Source organism: Psittacula echo, assembly GCF_963264785.1.
Source record: "Psittacula echo genome assembly, chromosome: 2".
Taxonomy (NCBI): domain Eukaryota; kingdom Metazoa; phylum Chordata; class Aves; order Psittaciformes; family Psittacidae; genus Psittacula; species Psittacula echo.
In genome coordinates, this window is record NC_137737.1 from 148,135,931 (window position 1) to 148,150,594 (window position 14,664).

The 14,664-nt window shown below is 47.1% G+C and overlaps 1 protein-coding gene across 1 annotated transcript in view; it reads right to left on the reverse strand.

The window, feature by feature from the left end:
- The window catches only part of SNTB1 (syntrophin beta 1), a gene marked incomplete at its 5' end in the record, with an annotated part of 111,158 nt that extends 102,936 nt beyond the window's left edge, over nt 1-8,222 (reverse strand). Inside the window, one exon of the mRNA XM_080610731.1 lies at nt 7,709-8,222. Within this exon, the coding sequence (XP_080466857.1) occupies nt 7,709-8,222 (514 nt within the window). The remainder of the gene's footprint in view (nt 1-7,708) is intronic.
- Nucleotides 8,223-14,664: the final 6,442 nt, after the last annotated feature.

The following is a 14,664-nucleotide window of genomic DNA, read 5'->3' on the forward strand; positions in this document are numbered from 1 at the left end:
CTTTCAAATACTTGGGAAAAAGATCCTGTTTCTCAAATACTTACACCATACCAGGATTTACCATTTTTTAGCATGCCATTAAAGTGAACAGAAGCTATTCACACAGATGCACACACACAAGTTACTGACTTGTGTTCTGAAGCAGACTCTTTGCTCAAATACACATCATCTTTAGATGGAGAGATCCCAGAGCAGTGAGGAATAAACATAGCCACAGCTTTAGTTTTGATGACTTAGAGCTGTGCCAACAAGCACAACTTCCAACAGTTCAGCAAAAAGCTGCACAACATTTTTAGGAGGAGTGTGTTGTATATGAATCATTTCTAATCAGAGACAGCTTCTCCACCATCTACAGTTCTGGCTCATTCCCTTACAATTAAGAATTCCATTTTACCCAATAGCTACAATTCAGATGTACTGCTTTGGCAGTGACCTACTCTGTTGTGCCTTTAGTATATGCACAGTGAAACTCGTAACCAATTCTGTAGTTCAAGTTCTAGGCAGACAAAATTAAAGCCAGACTGTAACAGAAGCATACAGTAGCAGCAGGAAGAAATTCAAGTCTGCCAAAGAGTTACGCAGAAATTATGTCCCATAATTTAATTTACATGAAGGAACAAACTGAACCCAACAGCAAGGCTGTATCTAGTGGTGAAGCAATCTGATGGACTAGTCACAGTTGACTAAACCTTTGGTAAGCAAGGTTGTTAACTTATGTTGTGGAGAAAAGTATGTTTTGATAGCTAAGTGAATGATGGACAAACCAATTTTGTCTTTTTCCAACTGCTCCTCCAAGCAGAGTTAGGTCAACGAGTTTTGTGTCTGAGCTCATTACTCAGTGTTGCTGGGCTGAGACGTTGCAAGATGCTGGATGCCATAGTTTCAATGAACCCTCTCTCTTACAGAAGTGCAAGACCCCGAAGGCAAGGCCATTAGCCATCTTTTAAAGCATGACGACCAAGCCTCATAGAGCAGCTTTCTTGGTCCTGCAACATAGCAGCTGAAAGACATTCATTTAAGAGCATAAAAGAGGCTCACAACACGCTTCCAAAGTGTAGCATCAGCAACAAGTAGCACTTCACACTTCCTACATACCTTGTAGTTTGTCACAAACTTCTCTATTCCAAATCAGCCACGCCTCACCCCAAACATCTTCAAACTCCCTCTTCAAGGCATGCACCAAATGCTGCCATCCTGATGTTCCTTCCCATCTCTACAATGAGCTGTGTGCCCCTGCCAAAACAGATTGTTTATTCCCACCAGAGTCCCAGATCTTTCCTAGCCTGACACAACTCTCCACGATTGCTCTAAGTACAGATGCCCTGGCAAAGACCAGTAGCACAGACATAGCTTATACCAAGAGCAGTATTTTTCTCTGCTCAACATAGTCTAAGGTTTGGAGAGGTGACTCAGCCGGGCACAGTGAAGCTCCCTTCACACCAGCTACAGCTTCTGTAGGAAGATCAGAAGCACTTACCTACACCCACCATGTCAAGCAAAACTCTGTTATACAGGCTACTCACAAACCCTATAAGAGATATGGTTAAAAGACTTTTTAGAAACACCACTACCATCCTTTCTTCACCAATTACTTCACCGGGATGCTTGAAGAATTTTTTTCAGACTTGGAAAGCCAGTCTCCTGTGCAGCACTGGGACAGCTTTGCTCCCATCATTTATGTATGCTATTGCTCTCTTGAACTACTGTTTCCTCCAATTTCCCTTCTCGTGAAGTAGCTGTACAAATTCTAACAAGTAGCCATGGCAACATAATCTTGCAGAATAAAGTACAAAATAATCCTATGATCAGAAATCTAAATTAGAAAAATGGAATGGAAATTATGTGTTCTTAAAGCCTGGAAGTAGAGTGACCAGTGGGGCAGATTACAAATAGATACACGTTCCAAAACTTATGAACTCTGAATGCACACAAATGGATGCTATACTTTAAGTCAAATTTACAGATAAATTACTCCTAGGAGAAGCTCCACACTGTGTGGTACGAAAACACATTAAGAAAGTGAAAAAAGTAAAAATCATCCCCAACCTATATTTGAAATCATCAACTATTGGGATCAGCACCTGTATTGGGCTGTCCCAAATCCAAACTCCGGTTTCAATCACAGAGACTCTGCACCAGCTCCCTCGGAGCAGGCAAAACACAAACCCAGCATGTGACAGGGATGGGGAAAGGCCAGTGCCACTGGCAATCAGCTGTGGGAAAATGCCTTTCCTGGATGGTGGGATCGGCCTTCAGTGAAAAGGCACTTACCACAGTAACACAATATACAAACACTGTTTCATTAACTATGGCAAAAGCCTTCAGCTTCCAATTTTACTCTGTCTAATGGTTTAAAGAGTCTTCAAAGAGTTATACCAAGTTTTCAACTTAATTTTCCACACAGGAATTACTGCTGGGATTTTAAAACCATGTTTTTTTTCCCTAATGATACTTAACATGTCAACTCTGTACGTGCAATTGAATCCCAGATCCCTAGACATATTTAATCTTCTAAGCACTCTCAAGGAACTGGTACTAAGTCCCTTCTATATGGCTTAGTATATGATTTCCAAGGTGGGTGGGTGGAGGGGGCATGCTGCACTTGGTCCAGATAAATCTAGGAATGCCCACAACTGCTTTATTTTCTTTACAGTAACTGAGAAAAAGGACTTGTACAAGATTTACTGCAAAGAGGATGTACAGATTCTTATCTATGAAAGGTGATACAGACTGTCTGGAGTGCTAAATTAGCCTGTAATCTAATCTAATCAATGAAAGACACATCAAGTGTTCCCACTCAAGCTTCCCTATCAGCCGCAGGCAGCTGAAAGAATCAAAACTGAGATTCTGAGGGACTGCTTAGACCTGGTATTCCTGAGAATAAGATTATCTGCTCTTTTCCCTTTCAATTTCAAACTGACGTGTGCCAAGGGCAACTACACAGGCTATGAAATGTGGTATAGCCTTTAAGTACAAAGCATTTTCCTAACTGCATATTTGCTGGCACTGAAGAAAAGGTAAATTGTTTTCTCCATATACTTACTGTGAGTGTATGGAATAACTGCATACAATTTGCAATCACTGAGATTTACAGCCCTGAATGTAGTAAGTAGTTACGCCACACAGGCACTTATTAAGTGCTCTGTGCCTCATTTTTCCCCTATACTTACAAGAGACACGCTTTCTTGGATAAATATTGTATTTTGTTAACCCCCACAAACCTCCCGTTGTCTCTACTTTACTGAAAGAAACATGAAAACACAGATAAGATAGAAAAATAGAAGCAACAAGTAGCCTATTTTACACTATTTCAACATGTAATTCACATAGGCAGAATTGCTTTGCTTCACTCAAAGAAAATATAAAAAGGGTAGGAAGGGGAAAATCCTTACAATTCTTACAGAAGTATTGTTTGGAAAATAATACATGTTACTATGGTACAGACTGCACCATGCTTATTCTTACATTGCTTTAAAGCTGTGAATTACTCCCAAGAGGGCTACAGAAGATGACTATGTCTACTGTCTATATACTAAAGTTCACTGTGTTGGGGGCTGCCTCTCTGTGGGAGATGTCTGCAAACCCAGAGAGGCTGCAAGAGCCAGTTCTCAAGGGAGCCGTGACCCCTACCTTGCAATTGTGTTAGCTTAACAGGGAATCACCCAAAATCAATGAAAAACTCTTATCAACACTAAGGAGATGCTCCTTTTCCCTCTACAGACCTTCCATCACCATCATCAGAAGAAGCTTGTGCACACACATCTAACAAGTTAGGAACTGATGTGATTGAAAAAATACATCCTGCAGATGGGTAGCAAAAACACACTGATGTGGGTTTGTTTCTCCACATCCAAATACAGCATCATGCGGAGAGGTCCTGCCTGACATTAGCACAGGCTACTTCAATTTTTCAGTTTTTCACTGAACACAGAGAGATTACAAGTAAAGCACAACCAGCTCGGTTACAGAGTATGCCAAGGGGCTACTTTCATCTAGTATGCTTTGATAAAAACAAACACCTTTTGTGTCTTGAGAGGCACTTGAATGTAATGTGCTTCACACAGCACAAAGGGGCTGCTTGATTTTCCAAAGTGCTTATTTAACAAGACCCAATTTAACAGAACCTCAGGGAAATTATATGTACAAACAATAGCTGTCATGATAATTTTAGCTGCCTTCCATGCCTGCAAATATGCACTGTACAAGGAGGCTGTCCCATCTCTCGTGTAAGGAAATTCTTTGCACTCCTGAACACTGGCAAGAAGCTCCATCCTGATATACTGAACACCTGAGGAGTCATCCCGAGCTGACAAACCCAACAGTAGCACTTCCTCTGCCCCTGCTCACTGGCAGCTTTGCTCCCCTGCACCCATGCCTAAGCTGTGACAGAAAGCCCACATGAAATTAAACTGTGCGGGCAGAAGAGGTCCATCCTGAAGATGAGGAAAGAGAAGGATTTTTTAGGGCTCAAGTCCTTCCTCACCATCACCATCCCCTCCTCTTGAACCTTCTGCTTTACAGCCCCTCCTGTGACAGTGTCGCCCATTGCCTTATATCCCTTCCATTTATCAAATCCTACCTGATTTCAAGGCACCCCAGCCAACCTCACAGATAGGACTTGTAAGAAGGAACTGATTTCTACTTTAGCTTGGTAGCAGAACTACAAAGTCCTACAGAAGTGATGTCTACAACAGACTGATACCCTTTATGAAAATGAGAGGACAGAACAAACCAGCACAGCTATTAAATTCATTAGAGGAGGACCTCTCTCATGGGTCTTACAGCTGTGGCCCCCCACACCAGCACAGCAACTGCAGCTACGCCACCCCTGACCCTTCAGCAAGTAATCTCTACTTGTACCAGCTCAGAGACAGCAACTGATGCAGCAAAAATGGCAAGCGTCAAAACAAAACATTGCTCCATCCCTTCTCCTCTTTGCAGACCTTCCTCATCCCATCACCAGCCCCAGTGCCAGCCCTGCAACCCACACACAGTGCAGAAGGCTGGGGAGGGATTTTCTGTTCCCTTCCTCCCTGCACAGGAATGCAGGAGAGACTACAGCGTAGTGCTGAGCTGGTAAATGGCTCATTTCACTAAGCAAGCAATTTTAGGAAGGACACTATATACCAGATGGGCTCTAGCACTCTGGAGTGTATTGAGTGTATTGAACCATACTGATCACAACTTCACTGCTGATAACCTCTAGGAAATACTCAATCATAAAACCCTTTCCAGGAATGCACAATGCACTGGGCAATACCCAGAGCCCTGCTGCATTGTGAAGTGTGACCCTCATGCTTCTAACCTTGCCATACCTCTGCAAATTCAGCTTTCCTGGTCTGTAAGTCACTAGCAAGTCTCAGAATCTCCCTGAAACTGTAAATATTACTTTCTGACCCTGGAAACACATGCTGGCATTGCTCTGTTAATTGGAGAAAGATCCTAGAGAGGATCTGTGCAGGGGTCTTGCCCTGCCCCAGCACAGACTGCTTTGTGCAATAAATAACTCTCTATGAAGTCAGGAAATGGCAAATTCCCATTGTCTGGAAGGAAGGAAAATCAAGGCTCTCTCTCCTATACATTAAAGAGAAAAAAACCCAACTATTGGATTTTCCTTCCTTTAGTAATAAATTGACCATTTTAGACTGTGCTACTGAAGAAACAGCTTCAAAGTAGGAAATTGAATTGCAGAGAACTGTTTTAAACTGCCTGTTTACACAAGGCCATTCCCATGGAGAGGTTCCCGCCGAAGGGAGTAGAGCCTCCTGGGGCAGCGCTGCAGTCGGCTCTCGTCTTGGTTACTCTGCTGAAATAGCAAGAGAAAGGCAGGACAAAACACTGAGTTCAGCGTCAGAGTATTTTAACTCTACACAGGGATGACCAGCGGAACATGCTGTCAATTTACAGATTACAAATTCAATCACAGAAAAAACCACTGAGGCACATCAGCCTTCATGGAGCAAAGAAATGCAAGAAAATAGCTGTGACAATGAGCGGAGTGAAAAGAAGGAGTGCCAAGAATCCACACTGAAACAGCTTCATCTTCACTGCTACCAAGAAGAAAACTGAAGGCTTTTTAAGACTCACAAGCAGCAGAGCGTTCAGGTGCTGCTACTGCAGGAACTACAGAAGGAGGGAGACTGTTGCAAGCACTATATACATTACTCATGAGATAACACCAAAGGTCAGATGTTGCTTGGCTTGCACCCCAGGGAGCCCTTAAGCTGTGCAAACAAGCCAGTGACAGAATTCAGATCAACAGCGGCAGTTCAGACCTCAAAGAGAAGTTCACATTAAGACTTCACAGGTATCTCTATACCGGCTGCAGTGAGGGAGGATGAGACGCACGTTGGTCCCAGAGGGGAGATGTAATTGCCCATGGCTTCCAAAATCCTCACAGGATACCATTCCTTCAGAGTTTTCACTATCACACGGACAACACCAAACAGCTCCTCAGCACACACTGCTGCAGCTGACATTTTCCCACCTTCCCACCCCTTCAAACTTTTCCCGTAACTTTATGCCCAAATTGGTTTCTCAGGGCTGATCCTCAGCCGCATCTCCTGAGCAGCAGCAGCACCTCCTCTGCTCTTTGGAATACGCACCAAAAAGCCACACGTGAAAACATGCTCAGTACCGAACAGGCCACAGGCACAGCGAGGTGGGAGGACGGCGATGGCCCTGGGGAAGCGGCGCAGCAGCATGCCTCAAATGCCACTGACCTATGGTTAAACGAACTAGTGGGCAAATATGTAATCACTTTATCGAACACGCATCAAGGGCGTTGCTGAAGCTGTTCATTCTCTCAGGTGGAGCACGTAAATTAGTGCTTGTGAGGAGACAAGGATTAAACACCAGCGAATGCCTCTTGCTGTGCTCTGGAACCTGGCTCTGCTTCTACTCGCTCCTTCCTCAACATCCGCCCCGTTCTGGAGGGACACCATCCTCCCTCCACGCCTCCTCCACATACATCAACGTTTGCTTTCTACTTCAGGCTCAGTTTCTAAGGCTACTTATAAAAGTGTTTCAGTTACCGTTGAGAAAGGAAGTGAAAGCCATTGCTTTACAGGAATGGTTAATGTATCAGTGAGGTGCTGCCAGCTTCAGTCAGAGCTCTTTGCCCCCATTATCCCTATTGGAAATGGGATTGTGGAAAGGGGAAAAAGGAATTGGAGGGAGGGAAGGCAGTGTCAGGCGTCTCCAGATGCCCAGTGAAAAGTCCCCAAGCCTCTCCCTTACAGCCCGGAGGGGGCTCCTTTACTCCTTTAACCCCTCCTCTCCCGGTACCCAACTCCCCCCGCCTTTCTTGGGCTGAAGAGCTGCGAAAACACGCAGACGGCAGTTCGTGAGGATCCTTCAGCCCAGAAGGGGTCGGCTAGGCTCCTGCGGGAGAACTCAAGCCGGGAGCCGACCCGGGCGCTGCGGGGCTCCGCGGCTGATGTGAGGACAGAAACTTAACGCCCGGTTTCCCAGCAGCCCGACCTACACTTCCCGAGGGGCCACGGCCTCCGCTCACGTCGGGGCTCCCAGCGCGGCTCGGAGCAGCGGGATGTGAACTCTCCCTGCTGGAAAGACGCCCGGGGAGCGGTACAACAGGAGCGGAGGCACCGCTTCACCCCCCGGCTCGGCTCCACAGCCCCTCGGGCAGCCGAGCCGACCTGCCCCATACCCTCCCATCCCGGGCTGTCCCCTGTTCCTCATTCCCTACCTTCCAGCAGCACCTCCTTGCCGGCCCGCTTGAGCGCCTGCACCGCCTCGTCGTGGGTGGCGTCCCGCAGGTCGGTGCCGTTGACGGCCAGGATGGCATCACCCACATAGAGCGCCTGGGTCTGGTCGGCCGCCAGCCCCTTGAAGATCTTGCTGATGAGGATGGGCATCTTATTCTCCTTGCCCCCCTTGATGCTGATGCCCAGCCCGCCCAGCTCCTGTTTCAGCACCTTCACGCACCGCTTCTTGTTGGAGACGGCCTCGGGCACCTGCTCGGGGGGGTCGGTGAAGGCGGTGCGCACCGCCGCCGCCCCGCCACCGCCCTCGGCCCCGCGGCACGCCGCCCCATCGCTTCCCAGGCCGTTGTGTGCCGCGCCGTCGGGGCGCTCCTCTCCGCTCAGCACCAGCGCCTCTCCGCACAAGTTGGCCAGCACTTTGTGCCAGCGGTCCCGCACCAAAACTTCCAGCCAGCCGCTGCGCTGCACCCGCCCGCCGCCCGCCGCCGCTACCGCCATCTTAGGAGCATGCTTGAAGCGCCGAGTGACGGCACCCCCGGCACGGCACGGCGCGGCACGGCGGCACCGGACTTCAGCCGGGGGGCGGCGAGCTCCCGGCTCGGCGGGGTGGGGCGAGGAGCCGCGGCCGCCCCTCCGGGGCCGCGCCGGGGCGGGCGTACCTGGAGGCACCGCCCGCTGCTGGCGCGCCTGGTGCGGGTGTGTGTGCGGTGTTTGAGCGTGCCCGTGCCTGGGCGCGGGTCTGTGTTCGGCCGCGGGTGTCCCCTCTCCCATGGACACCTCCTGGGGACACGCCCTGGCGGAGCCGCCGCTCCGTCCGAGCCGGGGCTGTGATCGCCTTTCCCGCCTCATCGGGGAGGAGAAGGAGATAGGCGGCAGAGTAAACGAAAGCTCAAACTTCGCTTCTCCTATTAGTTTCTTATAAAGTGGATTCAAACTAATAGTTGGCACAAAGGCAGCTAGATTTCTTCTGAGTGAAAGTAGAATCCAAGTTGTTTCACAGCTTTGTAGGGTGGAGGTGGTAAGTGATTGTCAGTGATACTTCTGCACATTTTGAAACTGGTTTATTTGCCGTTTCATTACAAAGTTTCATTGCCCATTTTTTCAGCTTTTTTCATGCTCACTTTCTTTTAGGAAGCAATTCAGTGCCTGATGAGGGGCTCAAGGCTCCAACTCAGGCATCAGAGAGGATAAAGGGCTTACACTGTTGGTTTTGACAACGATGTGGCTCTATGGACACCAAGCACCTCCTGGCTTGCCTTTGTTCTTCTCTTTGCAGAGCAGCCCTGGCTCCTTCCCAAGCCAGGCTGAAAACTCCAGTGTTTCTGGACCCTTTGGTGTATGTAGAAGCAACCGTTTGGGGAGGATGGGGCTGCCACTGAGGTTATAGACCCGTTCATGTTGGCCACATGAGTCATGCAGGTCCTCTTTGAAGAGATGCCATTCGTTTCTGACACCAGGTTCTGCTCCCAGGTACACTCAAGTGCCCCAGGTTAACGTGGGCTGGGCAACTTGGGACTCATCTCCTCAGTGTTGATGGGACCTACATATAGCGGCATTGTCACTGGACAAACTTGCCTTGGTTTAGTGGGGTCTCTGAGACCATGCCCTTCTCTAGGCTACACAGAACACATACCTTTCCCTCCAAAAGACAGCAGTTGGATGCCTCAACTCTCCTTTGTCTGCAGCCTCACCCAGGCTCCTCCCCGGTAGGAATGCACTCCCTGCACCTAGGGAGAGCAGGAACCTCCAGGAGATGGGTTATTCAAGGATAACGGGTGGGTTGGGTGTTTATTAATGCAAGGTGAAAAGCTATAATTAAGTTTTCAGGACTGTAAATCTGGAGTGAAAAGAAGCATGTCCCACTAAACCTGAACAAGGCACCTAAGCCCTAGACAGGAGGAGGCTGTAACACACCCTTTTTTCCAACATTTCTCACTAGCTAATTTTGGTAGCTCATGTACAACACCCTGGATGTTTGGATTGGTGGTTTTTATTAAATCCCATTCCCAGGTGCCAGGCATAGTGAATGAGTGTGCTTGTTTGGTTCCAGCGGCTTCAGGTAGTGAGAGCAGGATGTGGAGGAAAGAGCAGGCATGCAAAATGCCAGCTGTTGGAGCACTCACATTCCTGTGTATCTCCCAGCCCAAGTGACCAGGCTGAGTTATAAAATCAAGCATCTTTATTTCCTAAGGGATCAGCTCTTACCAATTATTTCATTATTTTTTTTCTTCATGAATTAGTAAGGAATCAGTGCTGCTGCTGCTGATGGAAATGTGTCTCTAAGTACTTTTAAAAAGTCATTTCAGAGAATTTACAAGTAAAAAATACTCAGATAGTTTCTGTCCTGTTGTGAAAAGGTAATAGAGAAAAGAAAGAGAATGTTTAATGCCTCACACTTCTCCTTGAGCAGTCTGTGAGCTCAGCTGTGTTTGCTGAGTGTATCTGGTTCTCCGGTGGAGTTCCCATGGAGCTGCCTTGTGTAGACAATTGTGCTGCATGTATCTGAGAGCTGTGCATGTTCCAGCTATTTTCCTTTCCCATTCCAGCAGAGGTAAATAATAAAGTTTCCCAGGATCAGCATCTGACAGATTGGTCCCAGGTATAACAAAGTCTTTATAGCTGTCTTCATTGCCTCCTCCTCCCCACCTTGGAGCCGTAAGAAAACAGAGGTGATGTTTTAATCTTGAAAATAAAAGTGAAAAGAAGGTAGTCTGAGAGATGCTAAGGCACAGACCCAAGGCAAACTGTCTCCCAGATCACCTCCCTGCCTGGAAACAGTGTGATACCTGAGGTCTGTGCTTCCCTAAGAGTGCAGGCTCCTAGGTAATTGTGTTTGTGTACCCTGAGTCTTTGGGTACCCCAGGAGCAACTACTGTCAAGCAACTACAAAGGTGAGAAACAAATGGTGCCTTGAGACTTCCGTGCTGGTAGCCCTGCCAACTTTACCACCCTCAGCCCTGCCTCAGGTCTGCTAATCACACCTGCAGGGGCAGTTTCTGAAATACAGGTTCATGCAGCAGGATGGGAACAGAAGATAAAACCAGGTGTTTACTCGAGTGCGCAGCTATTGAACGCTGAGGTTTGCAACAGAGGGTACTGTTACTCCAAAGTCAGCTGCTGGTCCCTAGTGGTTTCCAGTGTATGACAGAGTGCAAACTCTTAATTTCAGCTACAAGCTTCTCCTCACAGTGATGTTTCTGACATAACTGGTATTTACACACACTGCAATTGCAGTGTTTGGTGTGACTATTTGAGAGGAAGTCAGACTGTGCAGAACACATGGTACTTCCAAGCTCCCATCTCTAGTCACTGGAAAGGCTTCCAGCACAGACAAAGCTTAGCAAAAATCTCTCTCCATCACTTGCCCTTTTGAAAGGGACAGCTGTGAAGAGAGTACCTTTTTAAACAAGTCAAATAATCACCTTTTACCATTTGTATTTTAGCAGCATGTATAAACCTGAACTAGATTAGGGCCCCTTTCACTGGTGCTGTATAAACAAGTTCTTAGGCAAGATAATGCCAGTAGCTGCTGTTGAATAGGTATTTGATCTGCCGGGGACTGTGGTCTCAGCTACAGTCAAGAGGCTAAATGGAAAAAGCAAATCATTGAAGCGGAAGGAGTGGGGTGGAAAGCACAGAAACTGCCTCCCAGAACAAGGAGCCCCAAAGCACAACCAGGTCAGAAGTGCAGCAGTGGTGTCTAAAGAACTGCCTGGGTGCCCAAGCAATGTGAAGGGGCTTGTTTGTGCATTTACACAGGAAAAGCATCACAGAAAGGGTTGTGAGGGTGGCGCTGAGGAGGTTCTTCAGGCTCAGCCTCACTAGAGGGGCTACTGGAGACAGAGTCTGGACATTGCCTGTTCTCTAGGTTTTTTCCCCCTCTTTTCAGGCAAAGAGGTCAGCATTCACGTCTTATGTAAATAAACTGGCCTCCTGACAGCAAAACCATTGCAAGGCTACATATGCAAGCTTCCCATTCAGACAGCAGTGCAGACAACACAGCTCCTACCCCACTTCAGGCAGAGAAGGGCACCAGGCAGCCTTTTTATAGCTATGGTTCCTTTACAATTGTCTGTGCTATCCTATAGCAGAGATGAAATTTTTGAAGGACTTTTTGGAGATGCTTGAACCCTTCTAGTGCTGCTTTTTAATTCCTTTTTGCATTATCAGTGTGGCAGCAATAGCTCAAAGCCAGCTCATCCAAAATTCCTTTAAATTGGAAACAGGGTTGTGAGCTTGAAGCATGCCTCAGATGATGGAGGTTAGACAAAATCAAGTCTGGATAATGATGTTCCCATCTTGTTACCCTGACACCGACCAACTCAGCAGACGGATCTAGACAGGAAGGAAGTCCAGTGCTGGAAACCCAGCAAGTAATGAAAGAGCTGGAAGGGAGTCCAGTTCCTCCAGTGATCCCAAACACTGCAGCAGCCAAGTTTAAGCAAGTCTTCCTGAGGAATGTGCCTGAACTAAATCTACTTGTTCCCCCATGGCAGCCCGTCCTATGTGTATGTGTGCTGGGATGCAGTGGGTCAGGCTCCAGCCCTGACACACATGTCCTTGTTGCATGGTGGTGGGACCTCTCACTTGACTGCTGTCATGCCTTGCAAAAGGCCCTGCTCGTGGGGGGCTGGCAACCTGCCTAATCCCCCCAAGCAATCCACCGTTCCTTAGTGTTGAGGGAGCCTGTTGGCTGTAAGGTCAGCATTCACCAATCATTACTCATTGGTGCTGGTTATGAAGGTGTCAAGAATGCCTGAAGATCTTCACAATCTGGAGGTTGCATTACTTTTAAAACTATGAAAGCATTGTTTTTCTTTTCCTAGCTTGAAGCTACCGAGGTTTTTATGCACATCACAGCATCTAAAAGTGAAATTAATGCGTAGCTGTTTCTCAGCAAACGCTTTATGCATTCAGTTTTTCAAAGCAGGAACCTACTTGTGTGTACATGAAAGAAGTATGTGTGTGAAATCTGTATGTGCACCTACCTGAGTCACATGTTAGCTAGGCAAACTGAGAAAGTGTTCTCACCACCGGGGAGTTGTGGGCCAGGCTGCAAGTGAACACGTTTCCCTTCCGCAAATACAACTTTGGCGCAAGTGAATGCAGAAGTGGGTGTCAGGAAGCATTCAGGTTACTTGTGCTCACAGACCTGGGGCTAGTTCCTGCTACTGTTAAAATGACTTTAAAACAGACAGGATCAAACTCAAAACTCCAGAAACCTTTGCCTTGGTTTCAAGCAATTCTGTGAAACTGAAACCAACAAACTCCGAAAAATAAAAGCTCATAACTACAGTGTTGACACTGTAGCAGAGTAGTGTTTTCCTGTCGTGGTGTCCTGCACTTGCTCTTCAGAGCACTTTCAGTACATTAGTTTCTTAACTTTCGCATTCCAAGTTACTTTGATCCCATCACTTTGCAGTTTCTTGAATTAGTTTTTTATCTCTTGCATACCAATCTCTCCCCACTCCCTAAACTAAGTCCAACATGTTTGAAATGCCAAGATCAGAGATCTGCATTGCAGTTAGTTCTTGAACATATAATAAATAATGAGGAAAAAAGGTGTTGGAACTCCAGATTTCATCCAACATGTTTCAGCCCTGGTTTTCCTTTTCATCAGAAACAAATTAATCTGGTTGGGTGTCAAAGCAACCAAAGCATTTTTTACCATCAGGTTCTTTCCTGGTCTTACCCTACTTTTTTAATGCTGCAGTGGTGTGATATGTTGTCTGTTACAAACGTGTGGTTCTGACCCCACAACCCAAATACTTCATCCCATGTCCTCGACCTTTCAAACCCTGTGCATTACTGCAAGACCCACTCCGAGGTGCCCTGCGTCCTACCCCACTCATGCTATGGCACCTATAAAAGCACACTGTCTATGAGGTCTTTGGGCTTTTCCTGCCCTGGGATCTCCTGTGGTATTTGCTGCTCATCTAACCCCAGACATGTGTGCCTGCAGCCTGCTTCCCCACAGCAGGAGAGGCTGTGCTGAAGTGCAGGTGCCAGAAGCGTTTGCTTCCTTTGTGCAAAACAGTTTGGCTAGAAAAGCTAGTTTGCTCCTTCTGTAGCCTTGAGCTCCATCTGTACCCTGGCATGAAAAGATGAATTAAGGTCATCTTTCCCCTTTCCATATGAGTCCCAGGGCCATAAATCAACCTGTTAGAGTGGTGGGAAACAGAGATGGTATGCTAGTACAGAGGGGAAATGAAGAGAGCTCTTTGTTGTTAGGAAACAGACAATTCTCCTCATCCAGCAAAGATAATGCTGAGATCACATTATGACTTCAGAACAAGTTTGTCTTCCAAGAGCAGCCCCCAGCCCAAGAGAAGGAAGTAGCATGGTCCTGCTGGTCACTGGAGGAGAAGGGCTCCAGGACTTTAGCAGGGCTCACCTATATGCCCAATCTCATGAGAGCAGCAACTTGGTACTCCAAGCAGGGGCACCTTGCTCCCTCATTGCCATTTCAAGAGAGGGCAAAGAGGCCAGGCAGCCCCTCTGAGCTCTGCACTGTAGCAATGAATATAAGCTTCAAACCAGCAACTGGGATCTTGCTCCCACCCATTGCACAGCAGAACTGCATTGGAGGGGAAGCAGTGGATTTCCCAAGAAGTGCCCTGTGCTGCACAGGTGATGCGTGGACAAGCATAAAGCCTGCTCCATCGAGGAATGGAAGAGTCCAAAGCTGCCATGTGAACACTACGAATGAAAGTGCTTACCTCCAGGTCCTCCAGAATATTATTAATTTTTTTGCATATGTTTGTGGCACTGCAATATCCTTTCTGTTTCACTTTTGAGCTCTGCAAAGGCTTAGTTCCTCCTCTTCCTTCAGATGATATCTATACTCATTCTCTTCTCACAGCATTGTAAATCAGGTGTAAGTCCAGGAAGGAAAGTGGAAGACTGATCTCAAGGAAAAAAGAATCAGCTTCGGTGAATT